Source organism: Phoca vitulina, unplaced genomic scaffold (assembly GCF_004348235.1).
Source record: "Phoca vitulina isolate PV1807 unplaced genomic scaffold, GSC_HSeal_1.0 scaffold11, whole genome shotgun sequence".
NCBI lineage: Eukaryota > Metazoa > Chordata > Mammalia > Carnivora > Phocidae > Phoca > Phoca vitulina.
This window is the reverse complement of record NW_022589714.1, coordinates 46420058-46442993: the sequence shown is the minus strand read 5'-3', so window position 1 is coordinate 46442993 and position 22936 is coordinate 46420058. Positions and strand designations below refer to the sequence as shown.

Here is a 22936-nt window from a genome sequence, read left to right as displayed (position 1 = left end):
GGTAGAAAGGTTTCAAAGCAGTTGTGCCCTATGGTTTTATCTCAGACAGCTGCCTACTCCCTGATGCCTTGACTCTTTTAGAATGGTAACTTTCACGTGCACCTGGGTGGCTCAGTCGGTTAAGCATCTGAGTCTTGATTTCAGCTCAGGTCATGATCTCAGGTTTGTGAGATCTAGCCCTGCATCGGGCTCTGTGCTGGGTGTGGAGCCTGTTTGAGATTCTCTCTTTCCCTCTCCCTCTGCCCACCGCCCCCCATCTCCCCGAGCTTACACACGCACACACTCTCTCGAAAAAAAAATAATAATAAAAAAATAAAAGAATGCTAACTTTCAACCTGGAAGAAGTCTTCCCTTGTTAGGCTTACTTCTTTTCCTTCTATGAGCTTTAGAGAAAACCTAGCGTTTAGACCTTTTCCCATGGGCTTTTTTTTTTAGTACATGCAAATTCATTTCAAAATTCTTATTTTAGTAATACACCGTTTCTTTTCACTTGGCTCTTTTTGAGACAGATATTCTCCTGGGATCGTAAAAATCAAATTCAGAGGATTTGTATTTGTAATACATTTAACCCCCATCTTGTCAGTTGCCATCTGTTTGGATGTAGCTTTGGTGGCCTGACAAAGGAAAGAGGAAAGTGTTTTCTATTATTTTTTTTTCTTGCCTGAAGTGTGCAATTGCTTATAGTCTAGCATAGTGGTTCTTAACTCTCATTTTTCATCAAAATACTTTAGGGAGCTTTTAAAAACTCCAAATGCCTGGGCACCAGAGACCCAACTTCAATTGGTGTGGGGTCAAAGCACAGGCTTTGGCATATTTTTTAAGTCCCCAGTTGATTCTAGTGTGTAGCAGGTGCTAAGCACAACTGGAATTTAACCCAGCTGACTTTTACTTTTAACCTTTTAGGCTGATCCTAAAAAAATTATTTAGTTAGGCAGTCTTTCCTCTTTTTTTTTTAAGATACCAATGAGATCAGAAAATTAAGAATTTAGACTTATCTACTTGGGGGCCTAGAAGGATGTTAGAAAACCTCTAATTGAACCCCCTGTTTTTAATAGATGTGAGGAAACCAAGATCCAGAAAACATAGGTCCAAAACTGTTATTTATGACTCAGGTCACAGTTTCTTTCCATCATTTTGTTACCTATTCCCCTGATTTCTAGAACTTCTCTTAAAACCTTTGGAGAATGTGCTGGCCCCACCATTCTTCCTTTGCCCAGAAAAGCATGCAGCTACTGCTTATTTATGATTTTTAAATGCAACTGAATGCCGAGGCAACCTCTAGAGCATGCTCTTTATTTGAGTGCAGTTTTCTCCCTGTTTTCCTCATTTATTAATCAACTTCCATTTAGAACTGGTGGCTTTAGCTTCTAGATAAGCGCTATCTAATAGAATTTTCTGTGGTGTTGCAAATATTTTATATTTGTGCTGCACACTGTGGTGGTTGGTAGCCACCAGCCACATGTGGCTATTGAGCACTTACAATGTGGCTAGTGAAGCTTAGGGAACTGATTAAAAATATCTCTGCAGTGAAATGTATTAACATAAAATTTGCCATTTTAACTTTTTCTTATTGTGGTAAAATATACCTAACACAAAATTTACCATTTTAACCATTTTTAAATATACAGTCCAGGGGCACTAATTACATTCACAAAGTTGTGCAGCCATCGCCACTATCTTATTTCCAAAACATTTTCATCACCTCAAAGTGAAACTCAGTACCTGTTGAATAATAACTCCCCCATTCTTCTTTCCCATAGCCTCTAGTTTCCTCTCTTCTGTTTCCTGAATTTGCTTATTCTAGATATTTCTTATAAGTGGAATCACACAATATTTGTTCTTTTGTTTCTTGATTATTTCCGTTAGCCATGTTTTCAAGGTTTATCTGTGTTGTAGCATGTTATCAGAACTTCATTCCTTTTTATGGCTGAATACTATTCCATTGTGTGTATATGCCACATTTTGTTTATGTACTCATCTGTTCATTGACACTTGGGTTATTTTCACCTTTGGCAATTATGATTAGTGCTACAATGAACATTGACATACAGTTATTTGAGTCTCTGCTTTCAATTCTTTGCAGTATATATCTAGGAGTGGAATTGTTGGGTCATGTGGTAATTCTGTGTTTAGCTTTTTGATGAGCCACCAAACTGTTTTCCACAGCAGTTGCACCATTTTTGCCCACCAATGATGTATGAGCAGTTTCTCCACATCTTCACCAACACTTGTTCCTTCCTCCTCCTCCCCCCGCCTTTTTTAATTATAGCCATCATTGCAGGTACAAAGTGGTACCTCTTCGTAATTTTAATTTGTATTTCCCTAATGACCGATAATGTTGAGCATCTGTCCCTGTGTTTATTGTCCATTTGTATATCTTCTGTGGAGGAATATCTGCTTAAGTCCATTACCCATCTTTTAATTGGGTGGTCTTTTTATTGTTGAGTTTAGTTCTTTATATATTCTGGATATTAAACCTTCATTAGATACATGATTTGCAAATATTTTCTCCCCTTCTGTGAGCTGTCTGTTCACTTTCTTGATAATGTCCTTTGATGTACTAAGGTTTTGATTTTTTGAAGTTCCAATTTATTTTTTCTTTTGTTGCTCATGTCATAACTAAGAATATATTACCAAATTCAAGGTTGTGAAGATTTACTATGTTTTCTACTAGGAATTGTATGGGTTTCTCTTATATTTAGGTCTTTGATCCATTTCGAGTTAAGTTTTGTGTATGATGTCAGGTTAGAGTTCCAGCTTTATTCTTTTGCATGTGGAAATCCAGTGGTCTCAGCACGATTTGTTGAAGAGACTATCCCCCACTGAATGGGCCTGGCACTTCTGTCAAAAGCTAATTCTATTCCGTTGGTCTATATATCTATCCTTATAGCATTTCCACATGTTGTTTTGATTCCTGAAACTTTATATGGTAAGTTTTGCATTCAGGAAGTGTGAATCCTTCAATTTTGTTCTCATTGTCAAGTGTTTTTGTTTTTGTTTTGGCTCTTCAGGGTCTTTTGTAATCCCATATGAATTTGAGAATGGACTTTTCCATTTCTGCAGAAAAGGCTATTGGACTTTTGCTAGAGATCGTGTTGAATTTTTAGGTCACTTTGGGTATTATTGACATCTTAACAATATAAAGTCTTCCTTTCCATGAACACCAGATGTCTTCCCATTTATTAGTTCTTAATTTCTTTCAGCAGTGTTTTATAATTTTCACTGGACCAATCTTTCACCTTCATGGTTAAATTTATTCCTAAGTATTTTATTTTAGAATAAAAGATTGTAAATGAAATTGCTTTCTTTTTTCCTTTTGTTTTTTTATTTTTTACGCTTTTTTTTTTAAAGATTTTATTTATTTATTTGAGAGAAAGAGAAAGAGAGCACAAGCGGGTGGAGGGGTGAAGGGGGAGGGAGAAACAGACTCCCTGCTAAGCAGGGAGCCCGACACGGGGCTCGATTCCAGGACCCTGGGATCATGACCTGAGCTGAAGGCAGATGCTTAACCAACTGAGCCACCGAGGCACCCCTGAAATTGCTTTCTTAATTTCTTTTTTTTTTTTAAGATTTTATTTATTCATTTGAGACACAGATACAGAGAGAGAGAGAGCATGAGCAGGGGGAGAGGGAGAAGTAGGCTCCTCGCTGAGCCAGGAGTCCAGTGCGGGGCTTGATCTCAGGACCCTGGGATCATGACCTGAGCCGAAGGCAGACGCTCAACCATCTGAGCCACCCAGGCGCCCCTCTTAATTTCCTTTTCAGGTTGTTTATTATTGGTGTTTAGAAACACAGCTGATTCTTGTTGATTTTGTGCACTGCATCTTTACTCAAATTGTTTATTAGGTCTAGTAGGTTTCTTGTAGATTCTCTGGTATTTTCTATACATAGGATTGGGTCATCTGCAAATAGAGATGGTTTTCTTTCTCCCTTTCCAGTTGTTCTGGCTGGAACTTCCAGTACAGTGTTGAATAGCAGTGGTGAAGTGGACATCCTTGTTTTCTTCTTATCTTAGAGGGAAAGTTTTCAGTTTGTCTCCACTGTCCATGATTTTAGCTGTGTACTTTTCATAAATGCTCTTTATTTGGTCAAGGAAGTATCACGTCAGAGAAGTTCCTTTATATTCATGGTTTTATGAGTGTTTTTAATCTGAATTTCAAATTTTATTAGATTTCATTTAGATGACATTTAAATTTAATTAATCACATGTGATTGGTATTACATTGGACAGTGCAGTTTTAGATCTCTGTTAAGTTTTGTTTCTATTCTATCTTTTTCTCACTTTTTTTGTGATTAGTCTCCTCCTTGAGAGATTCTTTTAGTACTGGTTGTTAATAATCCTTAGAGTTCCCCTAAAGGGAAGAAATACTAATTTTTGTCTTAAAGCTAATTATATATTGTTAGTTTAGAAACTATTTTCATTTATGACTGTGTAGAACCCTTCTTCCATCTAGCTCAAAATAGTATTATTTATGTAAAGAATGAAGCCCTGCCTTATAAGCCCAGTTGACTAGATATAGCAAGTGGACACGGCTAGCAGAACTTCATATTTAGAAGAGAGTGAGGATAAAGAATGTCTCTTCGGGTCTAGTGGTAACTTATTTCTTATTTATTAATAAATGGGAAGACATCTGGTGTTCATGTATAGGAAGACTTTATATTGTTAAGATGTCAGTAATACCCAAAGTGACCTAAAAATTCAACACAATCTCTAGCAAAATTCCAGTAGCCTTTTCTGCAGAAATGGAAAAGTCCATTCTCAGATTCATATGGGATTACAAAATTGGGTCTAGTGCTAACTTATTTCAAAGCTGGAAACTGATTTTGAGAAGTGTGACCACTTAGAAAATAGTTTTACTAACACTTAATAGTCTGTAGCCTAAAGGAGGAGAGAAAATGAGTTTCACAGCTCTGTTACCCACCAGATACTGTTTTCTCTTCCAGAGATCACAGCATTTGCTTGCTGTGGTTTTCCTTTCCTAGGTAATCACATGAATTTCCTAAATGTGTAAAACTTTTGTTCCTTCTTTCATTTTAATAGAAGTGGTACTCTTTAAGATATTAACTAGAGGATAATGGAGCTGATGGGTTATAATCTACTTGCCATTAGCTGCTGCCTTACTCCGTATGAATTTCCTTAGTATATTAAATTGGCTTCTTAATTCTGCTTTATTCATTTCTTCTTTTGATTTTTGCAAACATTTTATGAAATACTTACAAAAAGACAATAATATAATGAACACTGGTGTTCATAGCTCCCAGATCATAAGATAAAACATGCCAATAGAGCTAAAAACTTCTGGTGTACCCCTTCCTGTCACATCTACCCCTCACTTGCAGTCACTGGTTTCAAATATTCTCTCATTTTATTTTTCTTTATTAAAAAAGTTTTTTAAAAGTAAGCTCTACTCACAGCATGGGGCTCAAACTCACAATCCTGAGATCAAGAGTTGCATTCGCCACCAGCTGAGGAAGCCAGTGAGGTACCCTTGTTTTCTCTCATTTTAGAATTAATTAATTAATTAATCAATTAATTTTAGTGGGGGAGGGGCAGAAGGAGAGAGAGAATCTCAAGCAGACTCCCGCCGAGCACAGAGCCTGATGCAGGGCTTGATCTCAAGACCCTGAGATCATGACCTGAGTTGAAAGCAAGAGTCAGTGTTCAACCAACTGAACCACCCAGGCACCCCTGTTCTCTCTCATTTTTAAAAAAGCAGTTTCACTTTAGACACTAAAAGCAAGTGTCCTAATGTTGAAGAAGAAAAATGTTTCACTGGGTTATTTGCCTTTTTTTCTCCCAACTTGAAAATATAGAATTTTTTTTTCCCAGAAAAGGTTGGAATTTTCATGTGTGTCCACAAACCTAGAGTACCTTAAGAATTTTTGTGTGTGACAGTGAAAATGACTATTTTGACAGCCAAGAAGAGAAGAAAGTAGACTAAGTTTTCTTCTAGTCCATCCTGTCTCCAGGAGGATCTCCTACCTCCAAACTTTGATGTTCTGGCTTTGTCTGTATGGGTTTTGTCTCATTGAAAACTGCAGCTCACTTGTGGCAGTAGCTGCAGGGAGGTCCTGCCACTGGTCCTCTTCCTCATCTTCAACTCTCTGGCCTGTGGACGCTTTCTTGGAGTTGCCTAGAACACTTAGAAGTGAAGAGAATATTCCTCTCTTATTTTCCCCGTAATTACCCTAGTACCCTTAGGTTGATTTCCTTAACTGTTTGTTCTCCCTTTTACTTTTGTTACAGAGAACCTAGAGAGTAATCTTAGGCCTTGGTGGTTGTTTTAGAAAGGACCAGGAGATCTAGGATTTAAATTTTGACAATTTGATTGTGACCATAAAACACGTTTTTACCTAATAGTAAAGTTTCTTCTATCTAGGAAAAAAGAGTTAAACCAATTATGAAGGATGACTTGTGGAAATAACTAATTGTCATAATGTGGTAAATTTTGCTTTGCTCTGCTTATGTAGCTACTTGAAGCGCCTTCTGGCCTTAACTGCCTGGACAAATTGTAGTGGCCTTAGAGTAGCTGGTACTATTGGAAGACTGAGCTGTATTTCAGTGGATTTGCCAGCTCTTGGAGAACCTATGGTGATTTCTTCCAAAGTCTGCATGCTTTGACTTCCTTCATGCAAGTGCTTTTAGCTACTAAGTAGATTTTTATTTTGCATTGTGTGTTTACTAATCTCCTAAGTATTGGCTATCATGCTGTAGCAATTCTTTTTGTCCATAGCCCTTACACACTCATGGCACTATATTTGTACACTCTCTTTGATGTAAACACCTCAGATGGAGTGTTCAAAAACTTTCTTAGGCCTGATATTAAATGAAACAACTTTTCGTAACTGTTTTTTATATTTAGACTTTCCACAGAATATGGTCATTATAGGTTTTTGAGGGCAAGGCAGAGCTGAGTTAAAAAGCCTATTACAGCAAGTCTTTTCAAGCCAACCAGTATTTATCAAACTACTCTGTGGAAGGTGCTAGAGATAAAATAGCAGCTGTCCCTAAAAACAGAATGATCATACTCAGTGGAAAGTGAGTTATAGGAGTTATTGGGACAAATGTCTACTCTCTAATTATAAAATAAGACAGTGATAAAAATGCTATAATAGAGGTATAAATAAGTTATTGAGAAGAAGTAGAGATTATTTTGAACCTAAGATATCCAGAAAGACTTCATGGCAGAGTCCTTGTTTGAGTAGGACTTTGAAAAATAAATAAGAAAAGGCTTCGTAGGAGCGGGGAATGGAGTGTAATTCTGTTTATGACTTGGATAAATAAGAAGCTGGAAACTGAGCAGTGTCTAGAATATTTGGGGTGCATTGAAGCATTGAGTACATCAAGGAGTAATAGTTTGAAGCAGAGTCAGAAAAGAAGCTTGATGCCAAAGCAGGGAGGGCCTTGAGGGGCTGAGGAATTGGGACTTTATTCTTCAGACCTGTAATTGTTTCATACTGGCAGAAGCAGGAGAGAGACACGGGGTCCCCCAACTCATTGCTGTAGTGAGGACTGTGAGTGATGGGGGTGGCATACTCTTCAGGTATGTTGAAGTGAAGTTAGGGCAGTAAAGAAACTCAGTCCAGAGTCTCTGTCATCCCTGGAGGGGGTGTAAAACTTGACTCTTCATTTCAGTAGTCAGGAGTCTCTTAAATGAGAGTACCAATCTCAACAGCTTTATTTCTAGAGACTAGTTTTAATGCATACATTGTAAAACTACATGTTTGAGAGTTGAAGTAGTCTAGTCGGTTTTCATTTGTGGTGTGGGATAGCTACCCACTTAAATTTGTTCCTGAAGAGTGTGAGGGGACTTAATACTTGTAAATGGAATCATTTTGAATGGGCAGAGGGGGTCCTGTACTAAATTCTACTGTTGTATAGTTAATTTGATTATTTTAGAGCAAGACAGTAATCATCCGCCCTCCCGGGTCTGTCCCCATTAATGCATGCTTTAGATTTTTTTTTCTCGTCAGCACTTTGAACTAAGAGTCAGTATTGAAATTTTAACCTCCAGAACACATTGATTCTTGCCATTTGCAGATGGTAAAATTCTCTACTTCTCTACAAAAAAATAATTTCTGTGAGTGGACCTGTTTCTAATTTGTCCTTGTTTTCTTTTTTTTTTTTAATTTTATTATGTTATGTTAATCACCATACATTACATCATTAGTTTTTGATGTAGTGTTCCATGATTCATTGTTTGCGTGTAACACCCAGTGCTCCATTCAGTACGTGCCCGCTTTAATATCCATCACCAGGCTAACCCATCCTCCCACCCCCCTCCCCTCTAGAACTCTCAGTTTGTTTCTCAGAGTCCGTAGTCTCTCATGGTTTCTATAGAACACAAGTTGTTCGGGTCTAGGATGGGGTTTGGCAAACTTTTTCTTAAAAACCCTATGGTTTCTATTGTAACTACTCAATTCTGCTGTGTGGGGTGAAAGCAGCACATGAACGAACGGGCATGGCTGTGTTCCCATAAAACTTTATTTTCAAAACAGGCAGCAGGCTGGGGTTTGCTGACTCCTGTCTAGAATTTTCTTCCATTTAAGTCAATTTCATATCTGGGGGAAAAAAAAGAACAGGGCAAGATGCCAGTGATATTGCATAAGTAATTCCTGTAACTTAGGCAACTATGGTTTGCAGAGGCCATTAGTTTTAATTTACACCATATTACCTTTGTATGTGTAATCATAAGCAGAAATCCTTTCTTCCATCCATCCTGCTCCACCTTCTCTTCAAGTGTTTTGAGAGTCTACCATGTAGCAGATGGCAGGCTAAGCGCTGGGGAGAGGTGGCACACACAGTCAGGGTGGCCTCTGCCCTCATGGAGCTACAGATCCGTAGAGGGGACAGAAAGCAAACAAAGTAACTCTAGATTGTGATAAGCACTTTGATGTTTGCAAGCATTGTGTGGAGGTAGAGAATACAGGGAAGAGGGGGCTTCCTTATTTAGAGTGTTGGGGGAGGCCTGTCTGAGGAAGTGAAGTTTAAGCTGAGACCTGAAGTTGAGAAGGACCTAATAGGCGAAAAACCTGACAGGATTTGTGACGGGCATCAGAAGACAGTCCTCCTCCCCTCCTTTTTCCCTGAATGTCAGTATAGACATGGAGATAAACTACTAACATTTTCATAGAGAATATTAAAAGCTATTTTATGTGATTTTTTTTTCTCCCTCCTTTTAACTTCCTTTTTAGGCAAGGCTAATGGCAGTAAGAACAAATGAAAAGTTTTTGGCTTCTGGTTAATACATGCACGTACATTCTGAGTGTGCATGGAAGAGCTGGCTACCAGAATAATGGTTTGGACGTTGTAGCCTATTGTTGAGAGCCTCTGGGATGTGTGAGGTTTGTCACTGCACTTGTGAGGTGGAAACCTCTCGTGTTCTGCTCCGTTATGGCGCGTCGGAAGAACATGCCATTGCAGTGGGGGAGTGGGGCCCTCTGCTGGCCGACTGGCACTCACCGCTCATCTCCGCCTGCTGCAGCCGCGCAGGGGGAGGATTTCTAGAGGGCTCGCTCAAGTGGTGAGGCTCTGGGGTAGTCGAAGCCTCCTGTCCTGTTACAAGCTCCTTAGTTAGCCTTCGGGGAATATTCACAGGTGGCCTTGGCTAGCCCTCGCTCTTATGCTCTGCTGCTTTTTTCTTGTCTGTAGCGCTCTGCTTGCCAGTGCTCTTTGCTTAACTGACTACTGATGCTTTGGTGGAAGGTGAGGAGGTCGGTGTGGACTGAGTGAAGCTTTTGTGTTTTCACCTGCTGTCTTTGGCAGCTAAGTACCCAGTTAAAGTCACTTCGCTTTACTGATAAGTGATGTTGACAGATACACAAAATGAATATAAATCGGATATGTGTGTGGCAGCATTCTGAGTCTTTGTACAGGTGGAGCATGTCCTACTTGGAGTGACCATCCTGCAGAAGCCTTGATCTAGATGAATTCACCATTTTGGCCTGGTTTGGGGTTTTTAATTTTTGTTATTGGGGTATTTGTTTTGTTTTATTTGTTGTTTGTTTTTTATTTTTATTTTGTCCCAACATTTTCCTTTATAGTCCACCATTAGATATTGATCAGTTGAAGCTCATTTTAAGACTCGTTGGAACCCCAGGGGCTGATCTTTTGAAGAAAATCTCCTCAGAGTCTGTGAGTTGATGCTTTGATTGTAATTATCTGCCCTGTTGGGAGCCTCTGCCACTTGCCTTCCATCAATCTGTACTTTGCCCTGGGTATGTTTGTAAGCATGTGTGCCCTTTTGTGCTGACTTTCAGGATGAGGGATGTGTGTGTGTGTGTGTGTGTGTGTGTGTGTACATGCACTCATCTGCCCCCATGCATGAGTGTGTTTTGCTCTCTACTGGAGTATGTACTTAGATCATGAGAGCTTGTATTGGGCAGTAGTATCCCAGTAAATGATTTGAGATTCTAATTCATTCCAAGAGATTAAAGGAACATGTGTCTCTGTTATCAAGCCCTTACATCATCTTTCTCAGAAGTTTCACATATACTTGAGTTCTTTTTACTTTTCGGTTGTGTGTTCTCAGAGCATGAGCTTTACCACGTATTAGTCTAGCTTCACTACAAGAATGAAGTGTGCATTGTGTCCACGCTACTGCCCTTTTCCAGAAGTTACTGCTTTTTACTGTTTTAGAATAGACAACTCACACATCTTGTATAAGTTGTCTGTTCCCAACAGGGGCACCTCTCCACCCTGTCTCCAGACCAGTCCTGATACCTCACATCCACTGGAGTAGACTTGTAAATCCTTCCTCCCACAGCCTGCCTTTGTAATTACAAGTTGAATAACCTGAGAAAAAGCTTTGGAGCTAATGCTTTCCTGCCTCTAAGCAGGGATCTAGAGAGAAGCCATGGGAATGTGACTCTGGCTTACTTTGGCTCCAGTTTCCTGCTGTTGGTCATTTTCTGGGGCCAGAGACAAGAGAGAAATCATGAAAGCTCAGCCTTTCTCCCTTTTCCCCTCTGTCTGCTGCCAGGCAGTTGACTAAAAGGGAAAAAGAGCTGTGGAGCCAAGCTCCAGTTGTGCCTTCCTGAATTCTCCTCCCAGCATTCTGACTGAAGGGGTCCCTTTGCCCAGTTGGAAGGACTGCTGGGTGGCTTGAGGCAGGCTTGAGCAGGTGAGTTTGAATGGTTCATCATCTCCCTTATAAAATAAAGAATATTGTCATCTGGTATGTTTCTGGTACATTTCCATTAAAAGACCACAAAGCCCAGTGTATTCATGAATTTCCCCTCTGAGGGATGTAAGAAACTGTGCTGACTCTATTATTTTGTTTCATTTATTTATTTAAGATGAGAAGGAAAAGCACAGAAAGCTGTGACTTGCCTGAGTCATGCACTGAGTCACTTGGCAGAGCTGAGCATAGATCTCAGATGTTCTGATAACATGATCTCTAAACTTTAATCTCATGCGATTGTACACTACTTTGAAAGTCATTGTCAGTGTACTGACCACCATGTCAACTCAAAGGAGTATTTTCTTTTGCCTTATGAAATGTAGAAGCTGGATAGAGTGAATCAAAGAAGATAAGGAATGCTGCTTAGAGAGGATGGTGCTTTCTTGTTTTAAATGCATGTGCTTAGGAAGACTGGTAATACAGAAAACATGGAGGCAAGGGAGTGGGGGTGGGAGGAAGTTCAGTTTATTTACCAATAGTACTAATGAGACTGAGATAGTAAATTCATTCCCTGTCTGGATATGGCCACTAGCAGCTCCTTCTCAGTCCCTTCTCCCCCGCCCAGCCATCTGCCCTGTAGGTATGTGCTGTTAGTCACAAGAATTTCTAAAGAAAAAGCATGGGTAATATAGTATTTACTTACTATTAATCCATCATTTATTTTTAGGAAAGAAACAACATCAGTGCCCAACCTAATAATGAGATCTCTTTATCTTATGTGAAATAGGGCACGTCATACATTTAAACAGCTCTAGAGTTGGGCATAATAAAATGGACTACCAGAATATAGAACGTACTCCAATAATATTGTATCGAGTATAGGAATAAGAGAGGGTTTTTTTTTTTCCCCCTACCTGGTTATGGCAAGTGGATAAGGGTTTAAATGGTAGACAAGATTAATCTGATGTTAGTAATACTGTCTAAGTACCAGTTTATCTTAAAAAGCACATGATGTGTGTGGGACACATGGTGTGTAAATAACAAAGCCAGGTGAGTAAAATTGTTTAAGGATTTTAAAAATTGAAAGAAAAATTCATTAGCAAAGGAATGTAATAAAAGAAAGCCAATAGCTATTTTCATTACTCCTGAAAAGTAGTAAGGTAGTGATGCCATCATTTTTTTTCTTTTCCCCAAAATTTTATTTAAATTCTAGTTAGTTAACATACAGATTCGATCATTTATGTAGAAATTCAATCAATAAATAGTAGGGCGTTGTAAGAAAATGCAATAATGGGCTGATTGAGAACAAGTTGGGATGTGCTGTGAGAAAGGGGATGATAAATAGGTCATGGCAGCTCAGGAGAGAGGACTGTTTTAGTTAGTGACCCAGTACCTATAGTAATCAGCGAAAGAACAGAAGAAATCATATTAAGAAAGCAAAAGCCCTTTCACTGACTCCCATTTTTCTCTAGAAATATATTCTTTCTAGCCTCCTGACAGGAAGGGGATATAATAACCTATTTGGCTAAAGGAGACAAAAATAGAAAATGCACAGGCCAAGTATCGTTCCCAAGAAAGAGGAGAGAGGTGGCAGGATTCTAAGATTTTAAAACCCAACTGGTATTCTGCTATTGCTGGTTTACTTAGTGAGCCCCTTTTGTTTTATTTCTTGGCATGCAAAGTACTATTGGTTATGTAATTTGTTTAAAGGTAAATCTAAACTTTGTTGAGAGAATGGTAAAAGGGCTTCATGCCACCTTTTGAATTTGCTGGCCTCTGTCTTTCGGCGTAAGGAGTGTGAAAGGCAGGATGGAGTGCATGGTCCCAGCTCTCTCCTGCCGGCCAGCCTTCAACGTATATTTGTAGTCCTCTGACCATGAGGAAATTTGAGTTCAGAGGATGAGTAAATGTGAAAAATTACTGAAGGAAGCCACAGAGAAGTGTGATTGCCTGACCAGGGTGCTCATTGAAGATGCTGCTACAACCGAAGGAAGGAATTAATAGTTGAAGAAGAAAGGGAATATAGAAAGATTTTTATTGAATTGTGTTGATTTTAAAAATCCCGTCACTGCTCCTTTAATAGGAACACATGATAAACCAGTTCATACAACATTTTGGAGGAGGGGGATTTGTGTTAAAGTTGATGGGGCAGCAAGAAGAGAGAAGTTTGGAATACTGTTTCCATATGTGCTTGTACATATGGAAGACCTACTAGTTTCGTCCTTGTCAGATCATTGCAGAGCGTTTGCAGACTTCCTCCCAGCTGTTAATTAAGTGAAGTCAGCCTGTTCACCTGTTAGAGACTTGTGGAAGAAATCACTGTGGCATGCTCTAATACCATTAGCAGCCTATTTTGTCTTTGCCATTAGCTTCTAACTTTGCCCCATGTCTCCACTTTCTTCATCACCACTGTGTGTGTGTGGCATGTTTTATAAATGTACCACTACTAATGTCTTTGAAACTTGTTATTGCTTATCAGCTCACACACCCACCCATGTCTTACATTTGGAGGGGTGGTGCCTTGGAGAGTCACCAGAACCTGTGCCATGAAAATTTAACCTCTTCCTTGAATGGATATATTGAAAATTTTGTTTTGTCCAAAGCTGAATCAGAATTTTCTGAATCATCTCCATTTATTCCCCAAGCAAGCAGGTTTTGGCCATCAGTACTTGAAAACAGTTCTCTGGCTGGCATCCTGGATCAAGGGGCAGTCTCTTTCCAGGGAGCCTAAATATTTAATCTTAAAGATGATGCTAAAACTAAAGGAAAATAATTTTCCTTATCTGCATGGCCAGTTACTGGTTGCATGCCTAATAACCCCCATGCCATTCCGCAGAAGCGTGCTTTCACATGCAGCCTTGGGCTCTGGCCTGGGGGGGATGGAGTGGGTGGGGAGTGGGTTTTTTTGTTCGTTTGGGGGTGGCTTTTTTGGCCTTCTTAAGAACTTGAGTTGAAAGTTATTTTTTTGCACTGTATGTTTAACAATGCCCTTGACTAGGCATCTAAGATATTAACCAGCTTCAGCAGATTATGCGTCTGACGGGGACCCCCCCTGCTTATCTCATTAACAGGATGCCAAGCCATGAGGTGAGAACAAACAGACTGGATAGGGATATCCAATTCAGAAGGCCACATTCTCATTTTGTTGCCACTGTATAACCAACGCGGTTTTTAATGTCACTGAGTGCTTGCATGGGCCTTGAGGGCGACTTAAGGTGATGACCGCCTCTGTGCTATTGCAGGATGCTGACATTTGGGACAAAATGTCATCCGGTCCTCTGGATTGAGAATATAATTTATAGGCTTGTAATTAGAAAATGATAATACTTTTATATTTGGGTTTTATGAATTTAGTGCTCAAGAGGCTGTTGTGGTATGTTAGCATCTGATGACTGTGGGCTGGAAGTATATTGAACTGAGGGCCATTAGGATGCTTTCCTATTCATCAGTTTTTTATAATGGCCAAAAGAGAATTCTTCAAGATAAAAAACAAGTCTATAAAATATCCAACACTAATAAATAACTATATTTAAAAGAAAATATACAAAGAATATGGAATAAATATGAACACTTATATAAGTTTAGGTTCTTACTACTTAATCTAACACTAGTTTTATAATCAGAGATGGTTGGGGCACTTCTTTCCAGGGTGCCTTAATCTTTTTGGGAGCCAGGTTGGCATCACAGAGGCCCTTCCCAGCAATGTTGTTTCTATTTCAGCTATATTCAGGTAGTTTTTAAATTTACCTTTATTAATTTTATTAGAGGGATGACTGTTCTCTGCATGAGACAGGTCTCTCTTACCTATGTCTTCCCTTGATCCTTTTATCTACATGCTCGAGTAGGAAGGGATTACAGACATGTGGATATTCAATTCCGAGAACTTTCTTTTCAGATTGGAAAGATTCTCAACCAAAGCTGACCTCTCCTACTTGCTGCACATAGAGTGACTAAGAAGGTGAAGTTGCCCTAGTAATCAGAACTTTTTCTAGTCTTGTGTGCGCGCACACACACACACACACACACACACACACTTTTACTGTTGAGCTGAGCTGTATTAAAAGAGGAATTTTAAGGAAGTGGTTAAGGTAGATTCAAAGAAGTTTTATCTCAACTATTCAGATGGACTGATAGTGGGATTTATGTTTTGAAACAGGGAAGGTCATAGACACAGTTTACTACCTAATATCTGAAGGACACATTTATGAGTACATTTGTATTTACATGATTATTCTCAGGACCAGTTTTTGGGTTTGCCTTGGTAGAGCTATCAGTCCTTAAAAGTATTTGGCACCTAAGTGCCTTTGAGTAGAGTTCAGAAATTGTGAAGTTGAAACACCCTTAGGGAGTGAGAGCAAACTTTCTAAAGGCAACGGGGAAAGCAGCTAATGTTTGTTGAGTTCTCACTCTGCACCAAGTACTGTGCTAAGGAAGTATTGGTTTGTTATCTCAAATCCTCACTAGAGCTCTGAGGTAGGCGTTGTAAATCTCATTTTATAGAAGAGGAACTCCAGCGTTAAAGAGAATAAGTAACTTGCCCAAAGTGATAAAGTCAAGATTCAAACTCAAGCCTGTTCCACCATAGGGACCAAACTTAAAACAACTATACTAGTAATATAAATGTTGTTTGTGTCAGAATTTTGGTTTGAAGCTTTTTCATGAGCTTTATCTTATTTGAATATCACAATAACTGTATGACATACAGGCAAGCCAAATACTAATACCTAATACTAATATTTTGCAGATGAGGTCACTGATACGTTGGTTGAGACTTGCGTAAGAAGACATAGCTTCTAAGTGGTAGGGGAAATATTTCTGCATAGGCCACGTAATTTAAAATCCACTATTCTTCGTCACTCTTATTAAGTTGCTTTAGTATTTTTTAAAATGTGTTCAAGACTTTTAGAATAATATACTAAGCTTATGTTTACTTTCTTATTACCAAGATTACTTTGTTAGCAAGGTTTAACATTGATACCCTTTTTACAAACCAAGAGTACCTACTGAGATCAGCACCATCAGAAGACTGCTGATCCTAGACTTTCTTTAGGAGTACCAATCCCTATGCTAATTTTAGCTTTCTAGGAAGGCTGTCTCAGAAAGGGGAACTTCTTAGATACCTTGGCCTCATTTTTTTTTTTTAATGATCCTTTTGATCCTTCGATTGGAAAGCTAATAAAAGGGAACTTTTAATTGCTTAGCATTCTCGTTCACTTGAAATGTAACTGTGAGAGATAGCCAGAATAAACAAAAGTGCTGATTATACATAAGGAAGTTAGGATGGCAGTAAGAGAGAAATCTTTTAATTGAATATCAAAGACAATCATAAACATTGCAACTAGCAGACTTTGTCAGTTAACACTTGTTCCTTGGCAGGACCGAACTCTCTGGGAGCAGTAACATTATTGAACAAAGCCATTTTGAAAATCTTTTATTTTTACAGGCAAGAAACTACATTCAGTCTTTGACCCAGATGCCGAAAATGAACTTTGCAAATGTATTTATTGGCGCCAATCCCTTGGGTAAGTTGATCATATCCTCACCTCATGAATACTGAATTGTTAATAACATAAATTGGGGAATTAAAGAAGAGTCTTTCCTTTTGATTAAATAGGGTACCATTAATTAAATCCTGGGAGGTGGTAAGTAATGCTATTTATTACCTACGTTTGTGTTGTCAGGTTTTTTAATCATGTGATACGCGTATATATTTATATGATCCTAGAATTTGGTGGAAGAAATCGGCTTGTACGGTGAAGAAAGGAGAGGAAGTAGTGGGGATATTGGGAGAAAAGATCGAGGGGCACAGGAAGAAGGAGGTACAGAGGAAAGCCTATGACTTGACAACTGCTGCAGTTTTGTGGTGTCCCAAGCCAGGGCAGAAGCAACCGGAGCCGATGGGGGTTTAGAGGACCCCCCCAGGAGCTCCCTGCCGTGTGCCCTGCACTGCCGGTAGCTTCCCAGTGCCACAGGTCCTGCCGTCCTCGCGCACTTTTCCTTTCTCCTCTTCTTCTTCTGCCCCCCAGGGACTTAACCATTCTGTCTTCTTTGCGGGGCACATTTGCCACCTCAGACTTTAAGGAATGGCTCCATATTCCTTCCTGCCACCATCACTTCCGGGATCCCCGGCAGAGGGATGTGACAGTGGTAGATGCAGGACATGTACTGCCTTGGCTAAGAAGGGAGTTGATTTATTCCTTAAATTTGGGGGCTAATATGTGCTTTGGTTGGCCCCTAGAAGTGGCATTGCCTGAGACCCTTCTTCCCCGATTCGAGGATTGTGCAGTAGACCAGGCCATTTAACAGAAGACACGGAAAAATCAGACCAGGCCTCCCTATGAGAAAGGGAGGGAGTCCATGCTATGATAATAGTATAATCAAGCTTCTCACTTTCCTGAAGATTGTGTTATATTGGCATGTTCTAAAATCTCTCAGTGGGTCATCCCTCTGCTTGGTCCCAGCATCTGTGTTTCAGGTTTAGTTTTATCCTTTGAGAGCTGATAGTCATGATGCCCTCTTCAGATGTTGTGGTGAAAGCTAAGTGGTTTTCCCTTTTTACGTACTTCATCCATAGTGATCATTGAGAGTGATTTCAGTGTTACTGTGATAATTCTTACAAGAGCAGAGATGCTCACATTCTTCGAGATGTTGGGCAGTCCTGGGTGAGTCTGTTTCAGCCTTGGAGATTGTAAGTAGGCCAGATCTCAGCTGGGCCACTCTCACAGCCAAAAATGAGTCCACAAACTCATCAGGGGTATATACAGAATTTTATGCAGTTGGTTTAGGTTTGCATCTGCCCCTGTATGTATGCTCCCATTGGCTTTGTAGGATTTATTTGAACTGTATTATCTAGTTCAAGGATCTGTGACAAGCTCTGTTTGAGTTGTAAATACTCTAGGATGTTGGGAAATTATGCTGTATGCTGGTAGCTTTCTTGTCTGTCACTCTGTTCTGAATGTATTTTCATCATATCAGTTCATGTTTCAGACCTGGCCGTGCTCACTGTTTGACTTCCTGTTAACCAACTCCAACAGATTTGTTAACTCATTTTTCTCGGGGGGTGGGGCATGTGTGTGTCCCAGCAACTTATTTAGGTCATATCCATCCTTCTCTGGAGTCATGACATTTAAACATTCAAAAGAACTGGATACCACTTAGCAATACAGACTGCCAATGAGTTGAATGGAGGCTTTGGGCCATCTGGTGTTCAGCACTGCAGTTCTCAGAATTTAAACATGCCAACAGCTCACTGCCAAACAGTGATGTCATACAAAGAGTTTCTTCTTGCAGACAGAACATGGTCTTACTGACCACGAACTTGTGCCCAGCATAGTAACTGAGTAGGAACACACCAACGATGTAAATAATGACAGCTGTGTTTTGTCAGTCACGAACTTCATGTTTGACTATTATTCTCAAAACATGAATTAAGACTTGAATTGCCCTTTGACATAGTGTGTATATTTCTATCTGTTAAGATCTTAGAGGAATCTTTTCCTTACCCCTGATCTTATTCCTCATCAAGGTATTGGTTATTAGGACATAGTACTTTTCACCCTAGGAAACCCGATCAGATGCAGTGTGTGACCCTTAATTGGATCCTGGTTTGAACAAACCAGTTATAAAAGACAACTTTGGGATAATTGGAGAAATTTTAACATAAACTGGATCTTAGATGATATTTGAGAATTATTTAGTTGTCATACATAATGGTTTTGTGATTATATAGAAAGATGTCTTTATGCTGAAATATTTTGGGGTAAAGTGTCTATCATTTTATTTTAAAATGGTCCAGCAAAAAACACAGTTAGATAGATAGATAGAGAAATAAATAATGTTAATTGTTGGATATGGGTGGTGAGCATATGACTATTCACTGTACTATTGTTTTGTATATTGAAATTGTTCATAGCGAAAATTGTGTTTCTTTTATCCAAATACCATGTCTTGCCCACACACCATGTAAAACCCTCAATTTGTTCATTGTTGGAAGATCCTTTTGATGAATATTCATTGCTTTATGTTAGTAAATAAACAGCATAGGGAGACAAAAAAAAATTTAAAAACCACCCTGCTTACCTTTTCTAGGTTACTTTGGTTGTAGGCTTTCCTTTTGACACAGTTTGACTACATGGTAGCACCTTGATGTTCCACAAAAGCTTGTTCAGAGTCTCAGTTATTTTTTAAAATTCCTCTTTAGTAATGTATTCTTAATATAAAACACATCCACACACACACACACACACACACACACACACACAAAGAAGAAAAGGGATAATGTTTCCTAGAGCAGACACATGGGGGAAGAATTCTTTGTTCAGTATGAAGACTCAAAACCGTGTGTTTGCTTAATAAGGCCTAATTTTTTGCTAACTTGTTAAAAACTCTTTTTTTCCTTCCAATCTGTGGGACTGATAGCTGTCGACTTGCTGGAGAAGATGCTTGTATTGGACTCAGACAAGAGAATTACGGCAGCCCAAGCCCTCGCACATGCCTATTTTGCTCAGTACCATGATCCTGATGATGAACCAGTGGCTGATCCTTACGATCAGTCCTTTGAAAGCAGGGACCTCCTTATAGATGAATGGAAAAGTAAGTCATAAGAGCAGGATTAACATCTAGTGTGAGGACTTAGATTTAAAAATCTTCCTTAGGTGAGCCACTAACCAAAAGCTGTGGGGAAAATAGAATTTCTGGTTACAACCAACTTGTTAAAACTGGTAACTAGTGTCTCTGATGCATATGGGTATGTTCTTCTCATGGAAACTGTGTGTTGTAGATGAGGACACTCTTTGGACCTTTGAGGTACTTATGTCTGGTCTGATTTTACACACAGCCCCTTACATCTGTATAGAGCCTCGAGGTTCTCAGAATGTGCATTTATAACATCTGTCTGAGATAAGTAGGGAATAAGGTATTTTTATAGTTTTACAATCGATAGAACTCTAGAATTATAGTTTTACAATTGATAGTTTATTCTTGTCTCTTACCTTAGACCTAGTTAGGGACACAGCCAGAAGTGGAACCTATGTCTCCTTTATGTCCAATTTCAAATTCTTTCCATAAAACATACATTCAGAACTCTAGGTAGATCCCTAAAGCCAGAATTATCTGTTGCTGTAGTTGTAGAAGTGCTCTGTTATTCTTGAGCACCTTCTCCAGAGAGCTTTAAAAATGAGGCACTGCTGAATGAAACAAGTAAGTAAAAAATAGTTTTTTTTGTGTATCCTTGAACTTCTGTGTAATCACATGTTCCATTAGGATATCACACCTAAGCAGTGAGGCGGTTATTTGAAGTAGTCCATCAGACCACTAGCCTGGACAGGAGGGAAGGACCTTGAGCTTAGAAGTTAGAGTACGTACCAGCGAAGAGCGTAGTCTGAACTCTCACATCCTACCTTTCTTTCCTGATTTTTAGGCCTGACCTACGATGAAGTCATCAGCTTTGTGCCACCACCCCTTGACCAAGAAGAGATGGAATCCTGAGCACCTGGTTTCTGTTTTGTTGATCCCACTTCACTGTGAGGGGAAGGCCTTTCCATGGGAACTCTCCACATATCATTCAAGTGCCTCTTGTTGCAGAGATTTCCTCCATGGTGGAAGGGGTGTGTGTACGTGTGTGCGTGCGCGTGTATGTGTGTATGTGTGTGCTTCTGTGCGTGTGCATGTGTCTGTCTTTGTGGGAGGGAAACTATGATCACAGTGACTTTACGTGGAGTCACAGAAGCTGCGGGGCAGCCCCTGCTTGCTCGTTGTGAGAGTCAGCCCAGGCAGGCAAGAGCTACCATCTTGTCAGGGTTTGTTACATGCAAAAGAAAAAACTTTAAACGGCCCAGATCCCAGGCATGCTTTTGCCATTTTGGCCTTTCCCACAGCCCTGCCTTGAGGTGGGGGGGTGTAGACCCACCTACATCCTGTAGTGGCACAGAGAGAGGGCGCGCACCTTCTGGCTGCTTCGGAAGCCGTCCCTCAGCGACGGCGCGCGGCCAAAAAGGACCAACTGGCTTCTGTGCACTGGTCTGCGATTGATTTGCTTAGTATGATTCTCAGAACTCAGCAGGTATGTCCGAAACTGTAAATATGCTTGTGCCTTAAGAGGAGAGAAGAAAGTGTAGATAGTTGAGACAGCGCGGGAGATGGCGTGCTGAGCCAGGCAAGCAGTCAGGCCGTCGGCCGGCCGCTGGCGAACCGGAAGTAACCAGGGAGCCCTGGGCGCTGGCGTGTGTGCATGTGTGCACATGCGTGTGTGTGCTCCTCTCTCTCTCTCTCTCTCTCTCTCTCTCTCTGCTCGCCCCCCCCCCCCCCCCCCCGCGCAGGTTTCTTGCGTAGTAGCCCCAGCAGGCAGAAGCCGGTTCTTGCTGTCAGTGTACTTCCTGTGTGCTCTTTATTCCCAGCAGAGTGACGATGTGTTTTGCACGTCTTGCTATTTGAGCATGCACAGCTGCTTGTCTGTCCTCTTCGGGAGGCCCTGCTGCCAGGCAGGTTTGCCAGTGAAGACTCCTTGGGTAGTTCAGAGCTCACGGCACCTCTGCTGATGCCACGGGCAGGTGACACCATCCTCTCTCCAGCCCCAGTGCTATTTTGTGTCGAACACAATTGATACTCCAGGTGCTTTTGATGTGAAAACTATGAAGAAATGGAACAGATGGGTGTATAGCATTTTCATTCTTGCCATCTGGTTTTCGACAAACTATTTTTGGGGAGCCATCACGGGAAAGATCAGGGCTTTTCCCGGGAATATCTCAGACTTTGAAAAACAGTTGTTCTCTTCACTCCCAATAGCCAATGCTAAGAAATGCTGAAAATCAAAGTGAACAATAAAAGGTCATGAGGCCAGAAACTCCTTTTGCTATCTTTGTCTAAACATGGTTATTAAAAAAAGTAATGAGGTGTCTTTTCCACCCTTCTTTGGAAAAGGGTCTTCTTGGCAGCTTAACATTGACTTCTTGGTCTTGGTTTGGGGAGAGAGAAATTTTGTTTCAGAATTTTGTATATTGCAGGAATCCTTTCAGAATGTGATTCCTTTTGATGGGGAGAAAGGGCAAATTATTCTAATATTTTGTATTTTCAACTTTATAAAGATGAAATATCCTCAGGGGTGGAGAAGAGTTGTTTTCATAATTTTCTGAATTGCAAATGTCTCGTGCTACATAAGGGCCCATGTATTTAAACCTCTTGTGAAATAAAGTGTAAAGCCACTTCCACTATTAGGTGTGTGACAAAATCTTGTATTTGGGACAAGGTGTATGCATTTCTCTATCACAGAGCAGTGGTACATGCGCTCCAGAGGGATGAGGTAGGACCCCTGAGTCAACTGGAGCAAGAAGGAAGGAGGCAGGCTGACGGTGATTGTGCCTCACCGGGGATTCGCCCCCTCTTTAAAGGAAAAGGAACGCAAAGGCCTCATCTCCTTTATATGCAGTTCCAATCCTCACGATCCACAGCAAGATGAATTTTATCAGCCATGTTTGGTTGTAAATGCTAGTGTGATTTCCTACAGAAATACTGCTCTGAATATTTTTTCATAAAGGTCTTTGCACATGTGATTGTATATGCATTAGGAGGCTGAATGTTCTGGGAGCCTGGACTCAGCTGGAGCCCGTGGAAGAGCTCCTTGGTTTCTGAGCATCATGCTCCCATCTCCTGATTTCTCTGAACAGAAAGCAAAAGAGAGAATGAGGGAAACTGCTATTTTATTTGTATTCATGAACTTGGCTGTAATCAGTTATGCCATATAGGATGTCATACAATACCACTGGTTAAAATAAAGCCTATTTTTCAAATTTAGTGAGTTTCTCAAATTTATTTTATTT

The 22936-nt window shown here is 40.1% G+C and overlaps 1 protein-coding gene across 3 annotated transcripts in view; it reads left to right on the top strand.

Annotated features, from left to right (window-relative positions):
* Positions 1–21415, top strand: part of MAPK14 (mitogen-activated protein kinase 14) — a 69932-nt gene extending 48517 nt beyond the window's left edge. Inside the window, exons 9-12 of one of the 3 annotated variants that reach the window (XM_032409941.1) lie at positions 14131–14210; positions 16567–16645; positions 19542–19715; positions 20542–21415. In XM_032409941.1, the coding sequence (XP_032265832.1) occupies positions 14131–14210; positions 16567–16645; positions 19542–19715; positions 20542–20609 (401 nt within the window). In that variant the 3' untranslated portion in view covers positions 20610–21415. Of the gene's footprint in view, positions 1–10055; positions 10136–14130; positions 14211–16566; positions 16646–19541; positions 19716–20541 lie in introns of those variants that run through there. The other 2 variants (XM_032409942.1, XM_032409943.1) reach the window with 2 other exon arrangements.
* Positions 21416–22936: the final 1521 nt, after the last annotated feature.